Source organism: Labeo rohita, chromosome 14, assembly GCF_022985175.1.
Source record: "Labeo rohita strain BAU-BD-2019 chromosome 14, IGBB_LRoh.1.0, whole genome shotgun sequence".
Lineage (NCBI taxonomy): Eukaryota > Metazoa > Chordata > Actinopteri > Cypriniformes > Cyprinidae > Labeo > Labeo rohita.
The window spans coordinates 11,516,798-11,539,976 of NC_066882.1; the positions used below are offsets into that span (position 1 = coordinate 11,516,798).

Genomic DNA, 23,179 nt, shown 5'->3' on the forward strand with positions numbered 1-23,179 from the left:
TCATAAAATTATGGTTGAACCACTGATGTCACATGGACTATTTTAATGATGTTCTAACCACTTTTCTGGGCCTTGAATGTGTGTCAGTTGCGTTGCTGTCCATGCAGGATCAGAAAGCTTTCGAATTTCAAAATCATCAAAAATAATATGTGTTCCAAAGATGAACGAAGGTCTTACGGGTTTGGAACGACATAAGGGTGAATAATTATGACAGGATTTAAATTTTTGGGTAAACTATCATTTTAAAATATGTTCTGGTACTATTATGATAAAATAAACCTTTGTTCCATAAAGACAGAAAGAATTGACTATCCTGCTATGCCGAATTCAGCAGCTATCCCTTAATGCTAGTTCAACAATCCATTTGTACACACTTGCATCCGAATCCCATAGATGACCGTGAATAACCATACACTTACACACAGAAGGATCTTTATCAATTCTATAGCAAGAGAGTAAGTAGAACACGAGATTACATAACACGGCTGTACTTTTAAAGTCAGGTGTTACGTAAAGCCCCTTTTTGAGCTGAAGCTTTCTGCGAATCCCACGACTGCATAATATTTTCAGCTGGAAAGCTAGAGAAACACGTAGCAAACCCCCATATTCAAACAAATTAACTGAAGCTGGGATGTAGGCCCGTATGATGGAATGCATAATGGCGTAAATGATTTTAATAATAGCAGTTGTGGATTTCTAAATATACATTTAAAGACACAATGGACTTCCTTTAGGAAATTGGCATCATATTTACTAAGCATGAGTGAGTGAGGCAAGGTCTGATGATGCCACCAACACCACTGTGTTGTTTCAGTGCAGTGCATGCTAATGAGATGCAAATGCACTGAGGAAAAACCTTCCTTGGATCACCCGTATTAGCCATGGTCTCTGTTTTCTAGTTTAATCCACGATGCACCATACTGTTTTGCCCCTGCTCCTGATTAACACTGCCCTCAAACACAACATTTATGCACAATCAAGTCCCTGCAAACATACTTCCTAATGGGTCTGAAGCATTTCATTTTACTGAATCCCCAAACTAAAACTGGTTTATGAAGGTCACTCATTTCTGTATAGTGTTGTCTCTAACAGCCGTCTTTTGTGTCGCTTATGCCCCAAGTGGCAGATTTGATGGATTAGCCAAGTCTTTTCAAAAGGTATGAAGACAGTGACACCCAATCCCTGTCACAGACCGCTCAATATCAGCAAACTCCGGTGCCCGAGCGAGCAGCGTGTTTACAAGGACACAAGACACTACCACACAAAGACAAGCCTGCTGTCTGTCTCTGACACACACATCGGATCCCCAGACTCTCATTCCAAACCCTCTAACCTTTCACAATCTGTTCTGGCTAGCCAGAGTTCACCTGGTATCCACAATTCAGCTGAAAAGCGTGTATATTTACACATGATATGAAGACAGATCATCAAAATCTCTATAATCATTCCAGATGCTCTCATATGAGATTTTCCAAATATACAGGCATATATAAAATGATTCAAATCATGTATGACTCACCATTCGTATTGACTGGCATTGTTCAAAGCTTTCTTTCTGCATCTGCAGCACATGATTTTGATCTTCAAAAATCTAAAACCATCACAGAAGCACATTGAACAGTGAAAGCAGGTAAATTTATTTGTGCACAAGGGCAATCTGTTAAAAAAAAAAAAACTGTGTGTAAGGTTTGTTTAACAGGACACTGACATAGTCAAATGTCAAACATTGTCATGTTACTCAACAGAACCAAAATTAGTGCTGCAAACTTCAGGGAAAAAAAAAAAATAAACATGACTACATAAAAAATTAATGGTAATATCATAAAATAAAAATACAAACCAAAAAATGGTCCAAATACATATCTCACATCAGTTTACTAAACTATTAAAAAACGTTTTTGTCAATTGGAATAAAACTGAAATAAAATACAAACATTTGATTACAAAAAAAAAATAAAAATAAATAAAAACTTTCTCAGAACTGCGAGTTTATATCTCACAATTCTGACTTTATAACATGCAACTTTTTCCCTCAAATTGAACTAAAAATTTGATAACTTGGAATTTTGTCCTTTTTCCCCTCAAAATTGGATAATTTGGAATTGCAAGTTTGTATCTCACAGTTCTGAGATAAAAGTCAGAATTGCAAGAAAAAAGTCAGAATTGAAAGACAAACATTATTACTTTTTTTCTCACAACTGCGAGTTTATATCTCACAATTCTGACTTTATAACATGCAACTTTTTCCCTCAAATTGAACTAAAAATTTGATAACTTGGAATTTTGTCCTTTTTCCCCTCAAAATTGGATAATTTGGAATTGCAAGTTTGTATCTCACAGTTCTGAGATAAAAGTCAGAATTGCAAGAAAAAAGTCAGAATTGAAAGACAAACATTATTACTTTTTTTCTCACAACTGCGAGTTTATATCTCACAATTCTGACTTTATAACATGCAACTGCAACTTTTTCCCTCAAATTTAACAAAAAATTTGATAACTTGGAATTTTGTCCTTTTTTCCCCCTCAAAATTGGACTCAAAATTGGATAATTTGGAATTGCAAGTTTGTATCTCACAGTTCTGAGATAAAAGTCAGAATTGCGAGAAAAAAGTCAGAACTGTGAGATACAAACTCGCAATTGCAAGAAAAAAGTCAGAATTGGAAGACAAACTCGAAAATAAATTCACAATTACTACTTTTTTCTCATAATTGACTCATAATTGGATAATTTGGAATTGAAAGTTTGTATCTCACAGTTCTGAGACAAAAAAAATCAGAATTGTGAGAAAAAAAGTCAGAACTGCAAGATATAAAATCGCAAAATCGCAATTGCAAGAAAAAAAGTCAGAATTACAAGATACAAACTTGCAACTGCCAGAGAAAAAGTTCTGGCTTTATGTTTCACAATTGTGAGTTTGTATTTCAATTCTGAGAAAAAAAAGTCTTTATAACTCACAGTTAGAATTGTGAGATGTAAACTCGCAATTGTGAGAAAAAAAATCTGAATTGTGATATAAAAAGTCACATTTACCTTTTTTTAAATGTTTAATTTATTGGTGGAAATGGGCTTCCAAAAGTATGTCAAATAGTTCTATTCATATAAACTTTGTAAAAAGACTGTTCAGTGGCAAACAATATGTAATTCAGTCATTTTTAATTGGAGTAAATATAGGAATGCTGTTAAAATTCAGCTGCCCAGGTCCATGAACCCTTCAGTTTATGTACAAAAGCTCTGCTCATAATGTTATAAAGTCAAAGTTCTGTTTTAATTTGTCCGTTTCAGTTTGATTTGACCCAAGATAAGAAAAAGACAAAGTACAACATGCTCACAGGGATGAACATGGACAGAAGGGAGGTGGGATGGATCTAGAGGTGATTGGTCAGTCAGCATGGGTGAAAACGTTATAAAACATCTAAACATCCTTGAGAACAGCCTTTGTGAAGTGGAGGGAAAGAAAACAATCCGGTTTGTCTCGTATTAACATTTCAACCATGAGTGGATGTCCATATTTTCAGAGGAAATTTGTGTATGTATTTTCATCTTTTAACATTTTTAGATAACTGAGATTATGTAATGCTAACCTCAAAGCCACATTTCTCCCTAAAATGGTAGATAATGTTTCTGAATCTGTAATCAGGAGACAAATCTGCACTCGTATACACTTGTATATTTGCTGTTGATGTGTTTGATGAAAACATAGGTCAACTAGTAAGCAGAATCTGAAAGAGGATGAGAGTGATGATTCTCAGACTGGAATTAACAAGGCCAGCAAAGGAGGTCTTATTTATGGTGACTATCTGCAGGTAAACTACACATTAACTCAATCTTATTAATGATATATATATATATATATATATATATATATTAATAAGCATGAAGCACAGCTTCTTCTAAAATAGTTCATGACTAATTGGTGGGCAGCCCTTGAATCTAAAGCTTTTTATAACGGTTTGTACGTCCACATTCTTCCTTAGCTTCCAAACTAATTAACACTGCATAGAAAATGCATGCAATTTAGATTTTAATGGCAAACAGTTAACTAGTTCGTCTTTATGTTCTATTTTAAACAGACACACTGAGTTTGGTAATTTCAGACTTTTTTGCTTGCTTTCCATGAAACAAAAATCCCTCTCATCCCCAGCTGGATAAAATAGTGACATCTCAGGTGCTTCAAAGTGAGCTGAAAGGAAACAAGATCCATGACGAACATCTGTTCATCGTCACACATCAAGGTGAGCCAAACAAACGCTAAACAGCCTTCGGGCAAATCAGTCTTAGCCTCTCTCCAATGAACGCTCCCAAAACACGTCAGACGACAGACAAAAAAAACAAAAACAACCAAACGCTCATTTCCGCATTTATAACACTGAATGTTGACAAGTTTCACTGCAGCCATAAATAGGCAAGACTAACTTAAAAACTCAACAGTGTAATGCTGAATGTAACTCATGTTCTGTTTCTGAAATGAAATGTCAACAATCAAGAATCCATCACATCAGTAATTCCAGCATTACTCAAACACATAATCCATATGCATACAAAACAAACACATGCTGAAATGCAGTAGTGACTTCAATAACATCAGAGATCAATGGCACTGCTCCGCAGTACATTTACCTTGAAATGTAACGACTTTTCATATGTAAACCGAAGGAATGATTAACTCTTCCCTTGTATTGCAGCATATGAACTGTGGTTTAAACAAGTGCTGTGGGAGCTGGACTCAGTCCGAGAAATCTTCATCAGTGGACATGTGAGTAGCCTCAAACATAAAGATCTGTGTTACTGGAACAGCAGATTTAGCTTCCTTTTATGCTCCTAACTTGAATGGACCTGCTTTTAATCACTGTAATAAGATGAACATTTAATAAGTCACCTATTAAAAATTTGTTAAAGACAATTTTTAATGAGAATATTATATCTAATGGAGGATCAAGCTGACAGGGCACAAAGAAGAGATTAGCAAGAGATGATGAATGATTTTCATAAATATCTGTAAATAAAACACCAACTCAGCTCACAGAAGCAGGGCAATTATTTTAATATTATTATCTGACATTTTGTGCTATTACCATTCAGTTTGGAGTTGGCAAGATTTTATTTATTTATTTATTTTATGTTTGTGTCTTAGTCTCTTATGTTCACTAAAGCTGTAATATTATGAAATATGATTAAAAAGTGAAAAGAACTCTTTTCTATTTTAATATATTTTAAACTGTGATTTATTCCTTTGATGGCAAAGCTACATTTTCAGCATCACCCAACCATTGTAATATGCCGATTTGATGCTTAAGAAACATTTCTTTTTATTATCATCAACACAGAGAACAATTTGGATGCTTAATATTACGGTGGAAACAGTGCTACATTTTGTTCACCATTCTTTGATGAATAGAAGTTCAAAAGAATGGCAATTATTTCAAAACAATTATTCATATCTATAAAAATTGTTTTTTTTATATATATATTACTTCAAATTTTATAAGCATGTTTGAGATTCCTTTCAAAGTGCCACAAATGCATGCTTCTAAACCTAATAAAAGATTCAGTTCATTTATTGTTTGGGGGCCTTTAGGACAATGATGAACAGCCCGAACCTTCAGTTTTATGAAGCATGTAGTTCATTTCAAAGAAAAGATGTGCACTGCAGCATGAGGCTGCCACCTTCAGTCTAGTTTAAGATACTTACCTAAATGTCACGTGTCAGAGACATTATAAAGACTGCTGAAAATCAATCTAAACATACTGCGTATTTCCTCAGGTACGTGACGAGCGAAACATGCTCAAAGTCAACACACGCATACACAGGATTGTGATGATATTCAGACTGTTGCTTGACCAGTTTGCTGTTCTGGAAACCATGACTGCCTTAGACTTCTATGACTTCAGGTAAGTGGCTTATAATACTGGCTATGACAACAAAAAGCCTCGCTGCCAAACAATTACTGCAAACAAGTATTACATTTCCAGGATAACAGCATTGGTTGGGCAAAATTGCTGTTGGAAATGTGCTAACCCTCAAGAGATGGGAGATAGCTAACTCAGTAAATAAGCATTAGATGGCACTAATTTGTTAAATCAAAATCAATGGCAGTGTTTAGCATAATTGTATTTAGTTCGATTGATCTGCGCTTTTTTGTGCACAGGGAATATCTCTCACCTGCTTCAGGCTTCCAGAGTCTGCAGTTTCGACTGTTGGAAAACAAGATTGGAGTCCCGCACAACCAGAGGGTCCCCTACAACAGAAGGCATTACCGAGACAATTTCCGTGACCAGGAAAGTGAGCACCTCCTCCAGTCAGAGCAGGAGCCCACGCTGCTGCAGTTAGTAGAGGTAAACCTGAGGGAAATGGCATTATAAGATGAAATATTAGCTTTGAAGTCATGAATACCGTATTAATCAATGCAATCAGGAAATTCAGCATGAGGACCATAACTTACTGAATTTCATTGGTATTCAGAGAGGAATAGGTTACGTAGCTAATTTATATATGAAGTCAGGATTAATCTAGCCGACAGCAACCTTTCTCATAAGCAATCAATACTTTTCAGCAATGGCTGGAGAGAACGCCTGGCTTGGAGGAAGATGGCTTCAATTTTTGGGGGAAACTGGAAACCAATATTTTCGAGTGGCTCAGGAGAGAGAAGGAAAAACTAGAGGTATGTAGAGGATCCCTGGATAATTCTGTGCAATTCTCACATCTCAGTTGTAAGTGACAACCCTTGTTTCCTCTTAATAGCAAAAGCCAGCCTCAGAGATGAAAGAGGAGATGATGGCCGAGCTCATTAAGCAGAGAGACATTTTCTTATCGCTGTTTGATGAGAAAAGACATGATCACTTAGTAAGCACAGGTCAGCAAACCTCTCGAGACGCTGCAGAGATACAATGTCAAGTGACACATCCACTAGCGGTTACAACTGAATATCTGTTTCTGTCTGTGCAGGTCAGAGGAGGATGTCCTATAAAGCACTGCAAGGAGCCCTGATGATCTACTTCTACAGGTACATCTATCTGCAGGATGACCTGCTACTTTAATCACGAAATCAGTAAAAGCACGCTATTCCAAGACTCTTATGCACAACAAGGCTGTATCCATTTCAAATAAAGTAAAATAAATAAATAAATAACACAGTGATATAGTAATGCTGTGCAATATTATTACAAATTGAAATAACTATTTTCTATTTGCCATTACACCAGTTATCCAGATACACCGGTAATGTTAGACACAATTAATCTGTAGAAATGTGTCATCCGGTAGATTTTCAACTATCGTCTCGATTACACAATAATATGAAGTTGCTGTGCTACGCGGTTATGAAAACATAACGTTTTCACGTTTGTAAGCATTGAAGTTTAGAAATTAGTAATTTTAAGCCGTTGAAAGACAATCAGCAGTGAAACAAGTTGTTTCACTATATGCATGTGAAGGTGTTCATAGAGCGTTATTTTTGCAGCTTTTTAGGCTTTGAACAGGTAAATACACACACTTGCATGTGTCAAAATGCCTGTCTTTGCAAGTATCCACATAAACGCAGTAATTTAGGTCTTGTGAAAGCAAACAGCTGAGAAAGAAAACACGTGTAACAGTGTATTGGATCCAGGCAGCTCTTAGAGTGACAGCAGTCTAATATTCCTGCTGACTATCATGCACGTTAATCAAACAATAGAGAGAAAATCTTCTACTGCTCTTGACTAAATCAGTTTCTTAACATTAATAAGAATAAATATATGTTTAATTATTTACACAGTGAAGAATATACAGTGTTTTTATACATTTAATTACATCATACAATGTATGTAGCATTTCTTATTTATTCTACTGTAGTTTTTTTTTTTGGTCCTATTGCTTGTAATTATTTTCTTATTATTTCTTATTTAGGCTATTTTTTGGGATATTTAAATGTTACATTTTTATATCATAAAACCTTATTTAAACCAAAAATAACCATATTGTGATATATATCTTTACAGTTAAATAAAATTACTCACATCATGATACAAGTTTTTGCACATCGCCCACTCCCAGTCTTCAGTGTCATATGCTCTGTCAGAAAATATTCTAATATGCTGATTTGGTGACCAAGAAACATATCTTACTATCAATGCAGAAAACAGTTAATTTTCAGGGTTTTTTAATGAATAAAGTTCAAAAGAACATCATTTTTATACTGTAGAAATCTTTTGTAACATTATAGTTTTTACTGTCAGTGTTGACCAATTTAAAGAATCTTTGCTGAATAAAATCATTAATTTCTTTAAAATAAAATGAAGGGTAGTATACAGCATATTAACATCTAATGCATTAGGTAATATATACTAACACTGAACAGTAGTTTACAATAAACAATATATGTGCTAAAATATATGTAGAAATGTATGTAGAAATTAACATTAACCAAGATAAATAAATGTTGTAAAAGGGGTGTTTGTTGTTAGTTCATGTTACTGTTATTGCAACTTGTTGCAAACTTACCTATTTAAAACCCTGAAAGTTAAAAGTCTTAAAGTTACTTCAAAACATTACCTTAATACTTTTAAAATCTGAAGTGATACAGTGATGGTATGAGATGGAATAGCACTTTCATAATGTATGTCATGATAACAGAAACCAGCCACAAAACCAGTCTTAAATAGCAGGGGTGTATATTTGTAGCAATAGCCAACAATATATTGTATGGGTTAAAATTATAAATGTTTATTTAATGCTAAAAACAAAGGATATTAAGATCATGTTCCATGAAGATATTTTGTAAATTTCCCACCGTAAATATATCAAAACGTATTTTTGGTTAGTAATACGCATTGCTAAGAACTTCATTTGGACAACTTTAAAGGTGATTTTCTAGAATATTTAGATTTTTTTGCACCCTCAGATTTCAGATTTTCAAATAGTTGTATCTCAGACAAATATTGCTCTAACAAACAATACATCAATGGACAGCTTATCTATTTAGCTTTCAGATGATGTATAAATCTCAATTTTAAAAACATTGACCCTTATGACTGGTTTTTGTGGTCCAGGGTCACATATGATACTTCAAGGTACTTGAAAGAATAGCATGGTACATTTCCTAAAAATGCTTTCTGATAGCTTCTACCAGCACATTTGTAACTCAACTTATCACAATCTGTTCCCAGGGAGGAGCCTCGATTTCAGGTTCCTTTCCAGCTCCTAACATCTCTGATGGACATTGACACCCTCATGACAAAATGGAGATGTATGTGACATCACTGAAAACATACAACATCAGAACAGCAAATAAACCTGACCTAAAACACCCTGCAGAACAAAGCCTATTAGGAGTGTCAACACTGAATAAAAGAGATCAAAAGATTTGCTTTTGCATATCAATGACAATTTTATTTTACTTCCTGCATAATTTATACCGGAATTTTCCCCTAGACAACCACGTGTGCATGGTGCACAGAATGATTGGCAGTAAAGACGGCACAGGTGGCTCATCAGGATATCAGTACCTGCGCTCCACTGTCAGGTAGGCCAAATAATCTGGGACAAATCCAGTCTTCAGATGAAACACTCTGCATCTGTTGGAATTATCCATGTGAAACACAATGCTGGAAAATCAGATGTGAATTGGCAGCAATATGCAAACTATCTCCTAAACACGAACACAATGTACTGATAACCAATGTATGTTTTCCCAGTGATCGCTACAAGGTGTTTGTGGATCTTTTTAACCTGGCCACCTTCCTGGTTCCGAGGGAGTGGGTTCCCAAGCTGGACCCGAGTGAGCACACCTTCCTGTACATGGCCGAATGCTGCGACAGCTCCTACTGCAGCAGCAGCGATGACTCAGACTAAACAGATGGAGGGATGAGGAAAGGACGGACAGCAGTTGCAGTGTACAGAAGAAAAAAAAGATTCAAACTTCACAAGTCTACCATCACCAAGATGTCATCAAAAACTTTCTAAATGGCAGAATGAGAGGCTACAAAGCTGTGCTGATTTCAGAAGGTTTAGAATATGAATTGAAAAGAATATGAATATACAAAGTCAATTTAACAACAGCGTCAGCTACACAGCAGTGAAACCACTGATGCACTTGTATATACTGTTAATATAATATAATATTCTAACATGTAATTAAACAATTTCTATTTTGTAAATAAAATGTAGACATATATAGATTTAGAGAAACTTATTGTTTATTTAGGAAAATATAAACATGTTTTTGTCAAAATGTAAACTTGGATAGAATAGAGAATAGAGTATGTATACTATAAGTAAACAATTTAGATTATTCTTAAAATAGCTAATGCAAAAAAAATTAAAAGTAAACTCTGTAGTTACAAGTGTTTCTGAAAGCAGATAATTCAAATCTTAAAAATCTGGTACATCATACTGTAGTAATAAGCACTTTTTAAAGCTCTTCAAGGCTGTAATCTATGGACGCCTGTTTCCGCCACTGAATAAAAAATAAAAAAAGGTTATTATTAAAGTCAGAATTGTGAGATATAAACTCGCAATTCTGTGAACATATTAGTTGTTTTTTTTCTCATCAGAAGTGGACTTTATAACTTGCAGTTATGAGTTTATATCTCACAATTCTGACTTTATATCTCACAATTGTGCATTTATATCTCACAGTTCTGAGAAAAAAAGTCTGAATTGCAAGATGTAAACTCGAAATTGTGAGAAAAAATCAGTATTTACATATAATTCAAATTCACATTTTTTTCAGATTAGTTCACTTGTGTATCCTATATCAGTGCAATGTCACAATACAATAAGTGTTTAGTTTACAAACATTTTTTAAAGATTAAAACATTCTTACAGACAAATCTAGCTGGTGTGTGTTGCATAACTCCAATGAAATCCGACTCTGTCTCCGATTATTTTGGGCTACAGTGGCTGGGATTATGAATGTGGTGTATTAGCTGAAATAGCAGCGTACTTGCTTTGCATTCAAGAGGCAACAGGATTTGTTATCCGCATCCCCGTGAGAATTTTTCCAATTCTCATCAGCTGCACTGGAGGATTTCCATCCTGAGGGTGATATTTTAAAATGTCGATCTGCCACGGTCTTTTCACAGAAGTACAAAGATTATCGACAATTACACAAAAACAGCAGCAACGTTGTCCGCGATTCCTGGGAAAAAAGAAAAAGAATGGCTCTTGATTGTCATCTGACATTGAGTAAAGTCCTTCCAAGTTCACAATTTCAAAATAACCTCACTACATCATTTCCAAATGATCCAATTGAACATGATCAACTAGGCATTTATGATTTGATTTTTACATTGCAAGCAGTATTGAGTGTTTGCCAAAGGTTTCATGAATATTTATGAACGCACACAATGCCTCACAGCAGCAGAATGCATTGTGTGTATCACTTATCTAAGAAACTGACTGTCAACAAGGTAAAAAAGCATTAAAAGTGGGTCACTCCATAAACTTACCACACATGTCGTTTCCTATTTTTATATAAGCATATCCATTGTCACCCCATGAGGTCCCCCATGAATTGCGTACTATCCAATACGGCACTTCGCCTGTCATAAATATACAGACATATCATTGAAAATTTACCTGAGATAGGAAATGATTAATAACAAGCCATACTACATAACTTATAATGGTATAAAATGATTAATAATGCTTGCATTAACAGTTTCAGCATGACAAGAGCATCAATTTCTCTACGTACCTAATTCAAAGTAGTACACAAACAAGAGAAAACAAATCATCGCAGAGGATAAACGCTGCGGACAGCTTGCTGATTATAGTGCGGACACATCAGGCAGTTTTCTGGGATGTTGGCACACAGCCAGTGTTTGCCAGTGTCGGCTCAATTTTGTGCCCTTGACAGGACGTAATCCGTGAAGGCCAACGCTCTGAACCTCTATATGCTCTGAGGCACGAGTAAAGAGTGTTTAACCGCCCGTGTCTGCGTGTGTGTACCTGTGGCATCATAACCGGTGATCAGTACGGCATGGTTGGGGTTGTGGCTGGAGCAGTGGTGCTGAATGATGCCGCCAAGGTAATCCTGCCAGCTGATGGCATCTACAATGACAACAAGAGGCCCTGACTCCACCAGCACGCTCATCATCACCTTCTCCTGTCCACTACGACAACAAATCAATCCCAGTTGGTTAGGACAGTTGTAATGTAAGTTCTAAAACAGAGAGTGACTTCTGGCACAAATGTAAGATAACGAAACGTGTCAGAAGTGCTTCGTGACCATTGGTACGGGAGCTTTGCGAGCGTACAGTCAGTGGCCGTTCAGCACCTGACCCTGAGTTGCAAACAGAGCTGACAAGAACAGATGAGTAAACATAAAACATTGGCCGACATCCCGACCAAACTTCAACCTTGAATTTTAATAGTACATGAGGTCTACACTGCACTTAATGCAACGGCACAGCTGACTGTTGGTGTAAAGCTCTAGCCATCTGCATGATACATCCAATACCTGAAGTCATAAGCTGAGTAATTCGTCACTGCCACTCCAGCGTGAGACTGAGCAAAGTACTGGCAGATTCCTGCCATGTCTTTGAAGGGGTACTCCGCCTCTTTCACTAACTTTAATTTGGTCTGAAATAAAAAAAAGATATACGAAATAGGATATTAGAATGTGCCAATTATGCCATTTCTGGGATGATAAACACCTTTAATCAGCAGCTTGTCACAGCTGGTACAGACAACTTAATTTTTTTTTTACACTTTCAAGCATTAACCCTCTCAAAACTGGTACAGCGAGCTGATTAATTCATACCCTTATTAAAACACTAATTAAAAAGATTCTCAAAAAATTTAGTGCACTTCACATATAACAGGTCTGACCAACCCTACAAGTCAAAAGTTTTTGAACAGTAAGATTTTTAATGTTTTTTTAAAGAAGGCTCTTCTGCTCACCAAGCCTGCATTTATTTGATCTAAAGTAGAGCAAAAACAGTAAAATTTATAAAAAATTTAATAAAAAATTTCAAGTTCAGTTATTTTTTAAAATAACTGTTTTCTATGTGACTGTATTTTAAAATGTAATGTAATTCCTGTGATTCCTGATCCTTCAGAAATCATTCTAATATTCTGATTTGCTTATCAAAAAATATGTATTATTATTATGTTGAAAAAAGCAGAGTAGAATTTTTTCAGGTTTCTTTAATCAATAGAATGTTCAGAAGAAGAGCATTTATCTGAAACAGAAATCTTTTGTAACATTATAAATGTCTTAATCATCACTTTTGATTAATTTAAAGCATCCTTGCTAAATAAAAGTAACTAAATAATAATTATAATAATTTTATTAGCTTTGAATTTAGAATTTAGCTTTGATCACAGGAACAAATTACAATTGAAAATATATTCAAATAGAAAGCAGTTATTTTAAACAGAAAAAATATATATTTTACGATATTACTGCTTTTACTGTATTTTGGATCAAATAAATGCAGGCTTGGTGAGCAGAAGAGAATTCTTTAAAAAACATTCCAACTCTTACTGTTCAAAAACTTTTGACTGGTAGTGTAACTACGGCTTTAAATGTTTTGTAAGATTCAGCCTGTAACTGTTCTGTCTGCAAATTTAAGAAATATAAAAATAATCATAATAGGATAATTATAACCTGTATGAACTTTGTTGCAAAACCCCTTAAATGTCTAGTGTCAGTAAGATTTATTTAACCAAAATTACTTTAGTAGTAAATTACTTTAAGGTGTCCTTGTTACACGTTACATGTACTTACTATTATAATTACAATTAATTATGCATAATTACATGCAAGTAACCCTAAGTCAATTATTTTTATTAAAAGATGTTTATTCCTTCGATGCAAAAGCTGAATTTTCAGCAGCCATTACTCCAGTCTTCAATGTCACATGATCCTTCAGAAATTAATCTAATATGATGATTTGGTGCTCCACAAACATTTAGAATTATTACTAATGTTCAAAACATTTTTTTTTGGCAGCGGTAACCAAACATCAGAATTGATGGATGTGATTACACTTCTCAATATCAATAAAAAACAATTGAATAATGAGAAAAAGAGAAAGCAGATGACAGCACCTGTTTCAGCCAATTCAAAGCTCCAACAGGAGATCCACCATTACAGCCACTGTTTTCATAAGAGCAGTCTATAACCTGCTGCACACTGAGCTGCTGTAGTTTTCCACTGTTTTTAGCAGATACCGTTTCAATGGCCTCCACCACACTGAAGGCCCAGCATCCTCCACACTACATGAAACAAAAATTCATGTGTTTTGAGTTTTTGCATAAGTGGAAAAAGTTCATAACATCTTACAATCTACACCCTACCGACTGCTGGTTTCGGACCGGTCCGACAACTCCCTGGTCCCTCCAATCAAACTTGAGTGGATAATTCATCTTAACTTGAATTCCAGACCTATAAGGCTCAAACTTTGGAGCCGTCTCAGCCCGGGCTGTGAGATAGCGCTCTGAGAAACAAATGAGACATGTTAGTTGCCATCATACAAAGTGCATTCATCTCTAAGCATCTATAAGTCACCTTTGAACTGCTGCGGAGATAAGTCCGAGAACTGGTTGATGCCATAACGGGCAGAGTGGTTCGATTTTTTCAGCGCTGAATTCAGAATAGCTTGTCTCTTGAGTGAGTCCTACAATCAGACAAAACAAAACATGACCAGACACCTTGTGCAACAGGTGAGATGTTAAACACATGAGGAAATGCCATATCACATGACAGAAATAATGGCATTACTGGCATTGCCTAAATATTTTTCAAATGTGTTCCGTAAAACTCACATTTTATATTAAGACAAGGTTAGCAAATGTAGATTTGCTGTATGATTCTAATATTTAGATACAATCCAAAACGCATTTAACTATATTTGTGTGAGTAAACTCATGTATGATGCGTAAAACTGCTACAGTATGTAGTCAGGCAGTTCACTAGCTTTTGAGACACATCCATTATCATTATCAGCCGAGGTGATTAAGTTATGATCCTTATTTAATGCTGTAGTTTTGTGTTTGTCCACTAAATGTACCTGGAAATTAATCCGTCTCTGATAGTGTTCATTGTTTTCATGTACTCCCTGAAAAGCCTTCAGTCGTTCTCCGTCCATCAGATATTTCCTACTTAGTTCGACGCTGTTGGATTCCGTGAGCAGTTCATATATTATCAAAACAACTAATGTTAAAGTAAACGCCATTTAAACAGTCATTAGTAAACGTTCAGTTTATCCTTTTGTACACTTGAGCAACTTTCATTTCTGCTGTCGGTTATTTCCTGCAGATCAGAGCGCTCTATCGCCCTCTCGCGACGGATGAAAACATTACCTCAGATTGCGTGATTTATTGCGGGAGGCAAACAGGCTCTTCAAATGAGAAAACCAAAGCACCAAGGAATCAGACGAAAAGGTTATACACACTAAACTGAATTAAATTAAAATAATAAAACAGCGTCTGATTACATTCGAAAGCAAACGATTTTTTAAGGCCTTCCAAGAAGCTAAAGGTCACACTTAATGGTGCGCATGTTACTCAGTTATTACAAAAAGTAAGTACTGTGTAATAGGAAGGATTAAAAAACTACATTTCTACACTTCCTATTTATGTGAGCATGACAGGACGCACGTTCCAGACTTGAGCTCAAACAGCCCCCAAAAAGCTTATTTATCCATTAATCCATGTCAGTGTTGTTTCTGTTGACTAAAAATAAACTCGCTTTTCATTAACTGAAATCAAGCTGAAATAAAATGGAATATCAAACCTTTTTCTTCCCGTAAGAGTGGGCGTGGCTATTTGTAACTTTTATGGTTTGGCTTCAGGTCTCATTTGTCCAGCTATTTTTAGCTGTACAAAACAGCTCTTTTTGCTGCTTGATATTGCATATTGGTGTGTCTTATCATATTACTTTAATGTATTATCTTAATTATGAACACACTGGTTTGTAGCGCAAACCGTTTACTTCACGTTGTTATTGTTCTAGTAATTTCCCTGTAGCGGCTAATGAACCGGAAGTCTCACCCATAGGCTTAGTTCCGCATTAAAAAAAAGGGTCGATAACTAATAGATTACATTTTAAATAAAAATTAGAAATTTAAATGAAAATGTTGCCTTTGCAACTAATTAAAAATAAATATCCACCTTATTTTTCCCATAAGAGCAGGTGCGATAGGGGTTTTTTAAATTCTCATTTTTCAGATGTTGTCAACTTTGTTTTTTTGTTTTGGAAATATCATATAATCATACATGCAAAACGGAAGCCCTCATTTCATATATTTCTTTGTGAGTCTGTGAAAATAGTTGAGAGTTTCAAGTACTTAAAAAAAAAAAAAAAAAAAAAAAAAAAAACTACATATTCTGAAACTCTTTGTTTCTCTGTCTCAAAATATTATTATTATTTTTTTTTTTTTTTTGATGTCTTTATGCACTTTAATTGATTCTTGCATGTTTTTTCCCCTTATTGTTGCTATCATTGTAGTAAGTGTAATTATTTTTATTTGTGTTGATTATTCATATTATTTATGGGGGATGTGCCTTATGTTGTTGGATATTCCCCGTCTTGTGTACAGTTTACAAAAAATAAAAAAATAAAAATGTAGCTGCAAGCAGCAATTACCAGGGTTTAGTTAGGCACATATGAAAAAAAGACATGACATATTTTTTAAATCAAGCCTGTAACCACCTAAATGAATGACAAAAAAAGCATTTTTTGAAAATCCAAGTCATGCACCATAAAAACATAGTGTTTTTTTTTAACGTTTATGACTGTTATAGTGGCAGCTGTGGTCTGATCTTTCTAAAACTTGGAATGCTTGTTTAGAATCACCTGTCGCATGTGCTCACCAGGTTTCGTGAAGTTTACAGTTTTAGTTTAGGCTTTATAGGCTCTTGGGTATATTTGGACAGAATGACCCTGTTATAGCTTCCCTAAGGGTAAATTTATTTAATTTTTGGATAATTATTGATCTAGAGAGTCCAGAGAATTGTACTGCAGTTTTTCCAGCGTTTGAGCGAAAAACCTAAGACTAGTTTGCAAAAGTAGCTTTTTTCACATCATTTCAAACATTTAACAAATGGTTTGATTGACAACAGTGGTCCTAGAGGCAAAGTCATTCAAAGTCTATCATATAATATGAATATTGTGCATATGTGTAAAAAAAAAAAAACTACAAAATGTACAATTGTTTATGCCCTTTAAAAATGTGATATCGCCCCCCAGTGGCCGATTTCTTGCAAAATTCTCACAGACCTTTAAGGCTGTGAGTCAAACGGGCCCACCGAGGTTTTTTCCGATCGACCTCCGTTAACCTTCTCTAACCTATGGCAGCCAAGTTTTTTGAGATACACAAATTTCCTTATCGACACTTGAGGCACCAAGACTGTGCGTACCTTTTCACGTCACCAGGACAAGCGGTTGTGTAGTCTCCTTCCGTAAAGTGAAATTTTTTTTTTGGATAATTATTGATATTCACTCTCCAGAGAATCTTCCTGCACTGGTTTGGTTTGGATTGAGTGAAAAACTCAGGACTGGTTTGCAAAAGTAGGTTATTCAAAAAATGCAAAATACCCAAAAAATTCACTGAATCCAAGGCGTGCGTTTTGTCTGCCACGCGCCAAGGTTTCCAACGACATAAGACACTCAAATCTACAAGGAATGGTTAAGGAGTTATGAGTGATTTCACATGCGCTGCATTTTGGAAATGTTTATGGGTCTGGCTTCCGGTCTCATCTGCATCCAGCTATTTTTAGCTGTACCAAACAGCTCATTTTGCTGCTTGATTTTACAGATTGGTGTGTCTTACCATATTATTTTAAATATATTAACTTAATTATGAACACACTGATTGTAGTGCAGTTTTACCATTTACTGCATGTTGTTATTCTTCTCGTTATTTCCCTACAGTGGGTAATGAACGAGCCGGAAGCCTTGCCTTTAGGCTTTCCTCCATGTTGAAGAATAAGACGAATAAGTTGAAATACTAAAAAAACAAAAATAAAGCTATATAAAAAAAAAATGAAAAGAAAAAAAATTGTCAAATTACTGAAATTAAAACTAAAAATATAAAAATAAATGCTAATTCAAAATGTTAATTACTATAATAATATACACATAATCATATAACTAACATATTATATTAAATATATAAATATCACATATTTGTGTTCATTTTAAACCTCACCCAAAGAAAGAAAGCAGTATAGGCAATTATGACAAGTTTAATGCTGAGGCAGTATGTAACATAGGTAGCCCATATCATGATCCACATAAAGCAGAGCCTTTACTCACTGACTGTCTCAGAGTAGAGCTCCTGCCCTATCCTGACTGCAACCACATATGACAGAAAACAAAACAGATGCAGAATCACCACAAAGATCTCTGTGAGTGCAGGCCAGTATGGTCACAATGCCATCCCCCAAAAACGAGAACACAAAAGAAACAGACACTCTTGTGCATGGACAAGATCCAGGAAAGACAAACTGTGCTAAGAGGCCACTTGAGAGAGAGAGATAGATATATGAATTATTATATGCAAATACTGTATATATTCATATATTCATGTATGTATATGTATATATATATATATATATATATATATACACACACATATACATATATATTAGGTCCCCTTGTTTGGAACTGATTAGTATTCGTTGTAGGTATTCCATAGGATTTTCTTTAAATACATGTTTAAAACATTTTCATTCTATGTACAGAGAAATACTGTATATTTCTACAAGGAAGTAACGGTGATTTGTCGAGGAGTTTCGAGTGCTAACGGGCCAGCACTAAACGTGAAGCTGCAGCATTTCGGCATATGAAGGACAAGTTCGTTTGCATCTTGTTTAGCTACAAAAGCAGAGATACAAAGCAGACAGCTCTTCTATAAAGGCTCAGTCTCCAGTCCTGCTTTCACGACTGTCCACGAGAGAGAGAGTGAGTCTTCCTCATCTGGAACGATATTAAGCATGGGAACTTAAAAACGGTCAGCAAATTACATACATGAGACAACAGTTGACACGACATTTGTGGCTAACCGAGGATACCAGAGAAACGAACTAAGAGGTACTTCTCACAGCCGTCTGTGTAAAGATGTCTTTTGAAATAGTCTTTCAAAAAGTAAGAGAAAAAAAAAAAAGTGTAAAAGGTGTAAGGAGGCTGATGATGGTGCAATAGTCCAATCACATCCACTCGAGGCAACCGATCGTCGCCTCACGAAGATCGTTCTACAGCGGTAGAGTTTATCGCCAGAGTCAGCGTGCTCACTGTCAATACTCCATTTCACACTCATAAAGGTTGTTCCCCACAGTCTGGGGTTGGGGAGAGGACGATGGAGGAATGGGCTTGAGGTGGAGGAGGTGCGTGTCCTCAGGATTTGTTGTCGTCGTACATGTCCAGCGACGCTTGGATGTCTGGAAGCTCCATCTCACAGACCACGCTCCGCGGAGACACAGAATTACGGTTGAAGAAATGACCACCTGAAAACAGACAAACAACAAAAATGATGGGGTTAGATCAAGACAAAACAGCATCTTCTGATAATACTCTGTTTTTGTGTACAACAGGGGGGTAGAAAGAAAATGAGATAGATTAAAGGAAGGATTCTTCTGAATGCTAATAAAATATTTACGATTCAGCTCCTGCTGACTGAAAAGACTTATTTACCTCCTCCATAAAGGTTGTGCTCAAATCTGACATTTCATCTCAGCATAAAAATCAATGCCAGTCAGTTACGTGTAATCAACACTTATTATGTCCTTGACACCAGACCAATTAATTACCATCAAGCTTCTCAGTTGAAATCTGATTTTTTTATGGAAGTGTCTGGGTGTTTTGTGAATAAACAGCTCCTTGATTTAACCCTCATGATTAATGTCATTTTTACCCAGAGATGTTTTATTTCACCTGAAAATGCTAGTTATTGTATTGACTAAAACATACTGACTTTGCTCAAACAAGGTATAAGAACTCAAAAAAAATTATTTCTGTACTTTTTCCTCCCAAAAATGACTGGCCTACTATAATCGCCTGCAAATTTCAGAAAATTAGCCACAAATAATTATTTTTTATTTATTACTTTTTCATCTATTATTATTATTATTAACAATATAAAACTGAGGTGTGTAAGTGCAGTTCAGTGAGGCCTATGGATAATCAATTACAAAAATAAATATAAAACCTGTGCTAACTGAAAGAAAACAAGCTGACAAAAAGACTGAATCCAAGATTTGGTGATAATCATTTTTAAAACCAAAATTAGGTAAGGGATTTTTAACCCAACACAGGGTTCAAGTGATTTTGTGTGTAAGTATAGACAGACTAGAAAAAGTGTTTTGCGAATATACCGCTCCTTGTTTTGATCCATATGCATATATGTCATTTTTACCCAGAGAGGTTTTATTTTACCCAACAAAGCTAATTAATGTAATTGCATTGGCCTAAAATGTACTAACTTTGCACAAACAGGGTACAACAATTTCCCTAAAAATATATCTGTTTTTACCTCCAAAAATGACAAAGTGCTTACATATTTCCACAAAATTAACCACAAATGTTTTTATTTATTTATTTTGTTTAATTATTACTTTATTCATTATTCATTCATTCATTCATGTTTCAAACCTGTGCGAATAGAAAGAGAACAAGTTGACAAAAACTTTAAATCCAAGATTGGTAATAATACAGCATAATGAGATTTACCAACAATTTTGAAAACCAAGATTTGGTAAAGGATTTTCCACACAACACAAGGTTCAAGCAGATTTTATGTATAATTTATAAGCCTACATTTTCTATTTTATTTATATTACATGTATACCGACTAGAATAGGTTGCAACTATTGACCTGGATGTATCGCAGACTGCTAAGACAAATGTGTGGATGCACTTCTCCATTTAATCATTTATTATTAAACTACATTTAATTATACACAGTATGTATGGAAAAATATTGCAACCCTCAAGCAGGTAAATAAATATATAAAATAATAAAATGAATAAAAACCTTACTGACTTACTTAAAACAGCTCTGGCATATCAGAAAATGTGCTTAACACTTTATCGTTAAAAATGATGTGCTAACTTGACGTTACACTCAGCGGCCTAAGTAAGCGATAATGTACATCCAGCCGGTTGTTATTGCAGAATAAAGCCCAAGAGACTTATCAGCTGCAATAACTACCGACTGGATGTACATTATCCCATTTATTACATCACTGCTTGCCACAAAACTAAACAATTACACACAAAATATTGATTTGAGGTGAAATATTTGAATGCAAAGCATCCGTAGAGAAAGCAGTTGCTAGACTAAACGGCATTTCACCACATGGATAATTATATCGAAAAAAAACATTGACTTAAGACGGAACCTTTTAAAATCTTACCAGTTTGTTAGTTACCTTACAATGCATTACAAGAGAGAGTGGGTCCACGATACCAGGATGACATAATTAAATAACTGTACACAGAGTATTGATTAAATGTTGATTTTTAATATTTTATTAGCTAACCAAATGCAAAGCTTCCACGAAAAAATGTGCCGACTGCAGCCTGTGTTATTAGTTTTTACCAGTTGTTATCAGGGAATAACATACCTCGGAATGTGGTGACTGACCAATCAGAATTGAGTATTCTGTATAGCTGTGTCATAATAATGTATATTATACTACAATACAGCAAAATATGCTTCTGTCCATCAAGTAATCCTTCCGGTTTTCTGTGCTGCAGCTGAGCAATCCTGACCTTAAGTTACACAATCTCTATTTCAATGCATTAAATGTCAGGCTGATACTATACACAATCTGGCCTTATAGATGTATTACAGTAATTTTTGTGCTCTTGGCTTGGCTTACTGTAAGGCACTACTGAATTAAAGTGTAGAGCTATTATATGACATGGTAAATCAATATTGCGTGTCTAGTAGACATGGGACATTATCAGGGTTTCTGGTCTGAAAGTGAAAATGATATTCAAGAGTCTCACCATGGTAAACTGAGAAAGACAGAAGTATCAAAGCAGTATCAAGGAATACAACTAGTACTGGTAACTCCTAACTTACTAAAAAGCACAACAAAGATGTTTGCACAAAGCAATTTTAATACACACACAAATGTTTTAAAAATGTAATTCACATGACAAAGACAAAGCAAAGGATTTGAAAATATATACACATTTAAAAGACATTTAATATATGCAAAACTCTATTAATCTAAAATGAAAACAAGAAAGGCTTATTAAATACAGCAATTAAGTAAAAAAAAAAAAAAAAAAGATAATTAGCAATACCATCCAGTGAAAAGCTCTGAATACGCTCATGTCTACAGCTCTATTAACACTAGCAATGAATGAGTAAGAAACGGACTTGAAGTGCAATCGGCAACTGTTTTTCAGGATGCATATCTGGTTTAGAAATCAGGATGCCATAAAAAAACTTCACTCCAACTTGGGTCTGTAAAGGACATAAAAAAGAAAAAAGAAAAAAGATTTAACAAGCACTGATATGAGGCACATAATAACAGAAAACTCGTACAAAAGTTATTTAGATGTGGACATGAACAAAATAACTAAAAGTATAATTTCAAAAATTATAATTCAAACTGTAATAGTATCTTAATTACACTAAAGTAACACTTGCTTGCCTAAAAAATAAATAAAATATATATAAATAAACAGATTATAAAATAATAATTTGAACAAACTCATTTAAAGTTTCATATTAAAGCCCTTACAGTTGCATAATCCTATTAAAACGTGGCAAATTATGCTGTGCAGTAAGTACTCAATGTTAATGTATTTAGTGATGCTACGACATTCTGAAAATCTTGATCTACAATACTCACTCATAGTTAGAGGTGCTGGCAGTGGCTCTGATGATCATGTAGCAAAGTGTGAGAGCAGAGAGGACGCCGAAGCTGGCAACAATAAACCACTCTTCTGTTAACAGAGTAAAAGGGGGAGGGGTCATTTTCTGTTGAGGGCGGGGCCAGGGTATCATCTCGACAGAGAGCCGAAGAGAAGAGGAAACTGGCGACAGGTGGAGGCGTGAAGAAAAGAGGAGCACTTCTCTAATCCGTGGAACAGGAGAGGAAACCATAGACAGGCGACGATCGCAAACAAGACATAAAACACGAGAGCGAAACTGAACATAGCACATTCAGAGCACATGACACTTAGTGCTGGTTTAGCCGGACATTTACAAAGCAGAGAAGATCTGTTAGGAAGA

At 35.2% G+C, this 23,179-nt stretch overlaps 3 protein-coding genes across 6 annotated transcripts in view; 1 reads left to right on the forward strand and 2 right to left on the reverse strand.

Moving 5' to 3' along the window:
* The first annotated feature begins 3,387 nt into the window (after positions 1-3,387).
* Positions 3,388-10,153, forward strand: tdo2a (tryptophan 2,3-dioxygenase a). The gene is made up of 12 exons (XM_051127736.1): positions 3,388-3,527; positions 3,702-3,804; positions 4,143-4,233; positions 4,684-4,754; positions 5,763-5,890; positions 6,148-6,334; positions 6,553-6,660; positions 6,741-6,852; positions 6,945-7,002; positions 9,143-9,222; positions 9,408-9,498; positions 9,671-10,153. The coding sequence occupies exons 1-12, from the start codon at positions 3,493-3,495 to the stop codon at positions 9,825-9,827; spliced, it is 1,221 nt and encodes a 406-aa protein (XP_050983693.1). The 5' UTR covers positions 3,388-3,492; the 3' UTR covers positions 9,828-10,153.
* Positions 10,154-10,509: 356 nt separating this feature from the next.
* On the reverse strand, positions 10,510-15,265 carry ctso (cathepsin O). 2 transcript variants are annotated; one of them, XM_051127737.1, is made up of 8 exons: positions 14,996-15,263; positions 14,494-14,602; positions 14,283-14,422; positions 14,034-14,201; positions 12,439-12,560; positions 11,928-12,091; positions 11,426-11,518; positions 10,510-11,115 (listed from the first exon to the last, which is right to left on the reverse strand). In XM_051127737.1, the coding sequence occupies exons 1-8, from the start codon at positions 15,158-15,160 to the stop codon at positions 11,081-11,083; spliced, it is 996 nt and encodes a 331-aa protein (XP_050983694.1). In that variant the 5' UTR covers positions 15,161-15,263; the 3' UTR covers positions 10,510-11,080. The 2 variants fall into 2 exon arrangements, 1 of the variants encoding a protein (XP_050983694.1); XR_007829071.1 differs by having other exon boundaries at positions 11,073-11,115; positions 11,928-12,029; positions 14,996-15,265.
* Positions 15,266-18,157: 2,892 nt separating this feature from the next.
* rnf130 (ring finger protein 130) overlaps positions 18,158-23,179 on the reverse strand; it is a 53,931-nt gene continuing 48,909 nt past the window's right edge. The window contains exons 9-10 of one of the 3 annotated variants that reach the window (XM_051127380.1): positions 22,797-22,890; positions 21,163-22,405 (exon numbers count right to left, since the gene is read on the reverse strand). In XM_051127380.1, the coding sequence (XP_050983337.1) occupies positions 22,390-22,405; positions 22,797-22,890 (110 nt within the window). In that variant the 3' untranslated portion in view covers positions 21,163-22,389. Of the gene's footprint in view, positions 19,434-21,162; positions 22,406-22,796; positions 22,891-23,179 lie in introns of those variants that run through there. The other 2 variants (XM_051127377.1, XM_051127378.1) reach the window with 2 other exon arrangements.

Coding starts and splice junctions, on each gene's coding strand:
- tdo2a (XM_051127736.1), top strand. CDS start 3,493: ATGAGTGGATGTCCATATTTTCAGAGGAAATTTGT. Junction 6,335..6,552: donor CGCTGCTGCAGTTAGTAGAG/GTAAACCTGAGG, acceptor AATACTTTTCAG/CAATGGCTGGAGAGAACGCC. Junction 6,661..6,740: donor GAGAGAAGGAAAAACTAGAG/GTATGTAGAGGA, acceptor TCCTCTTAATAG/CAAAAGCCAGCCTCAGAGAT.
- ctso (XM_051127737.1), bottom strand. CDS start 15,160: ATGGCGTTTACTTTAACATTAGTTGTTTTGATAATATATGAACTGCTC. Junction 14,202..14,282: donor CGGTCCGAAACCAGCAGTCG/GTAGGGTGTAGA, acceptor TGTTTCATGTAG/TGTGGAGGATGCTGGGCCTT. Junction 11,116..11,425: donor AATAGGAAACGACATGTGTG/GTAAGTTTATGG, acceptor CTTTTTTCCCAG/GAATCGCGGACAACGTTGCT.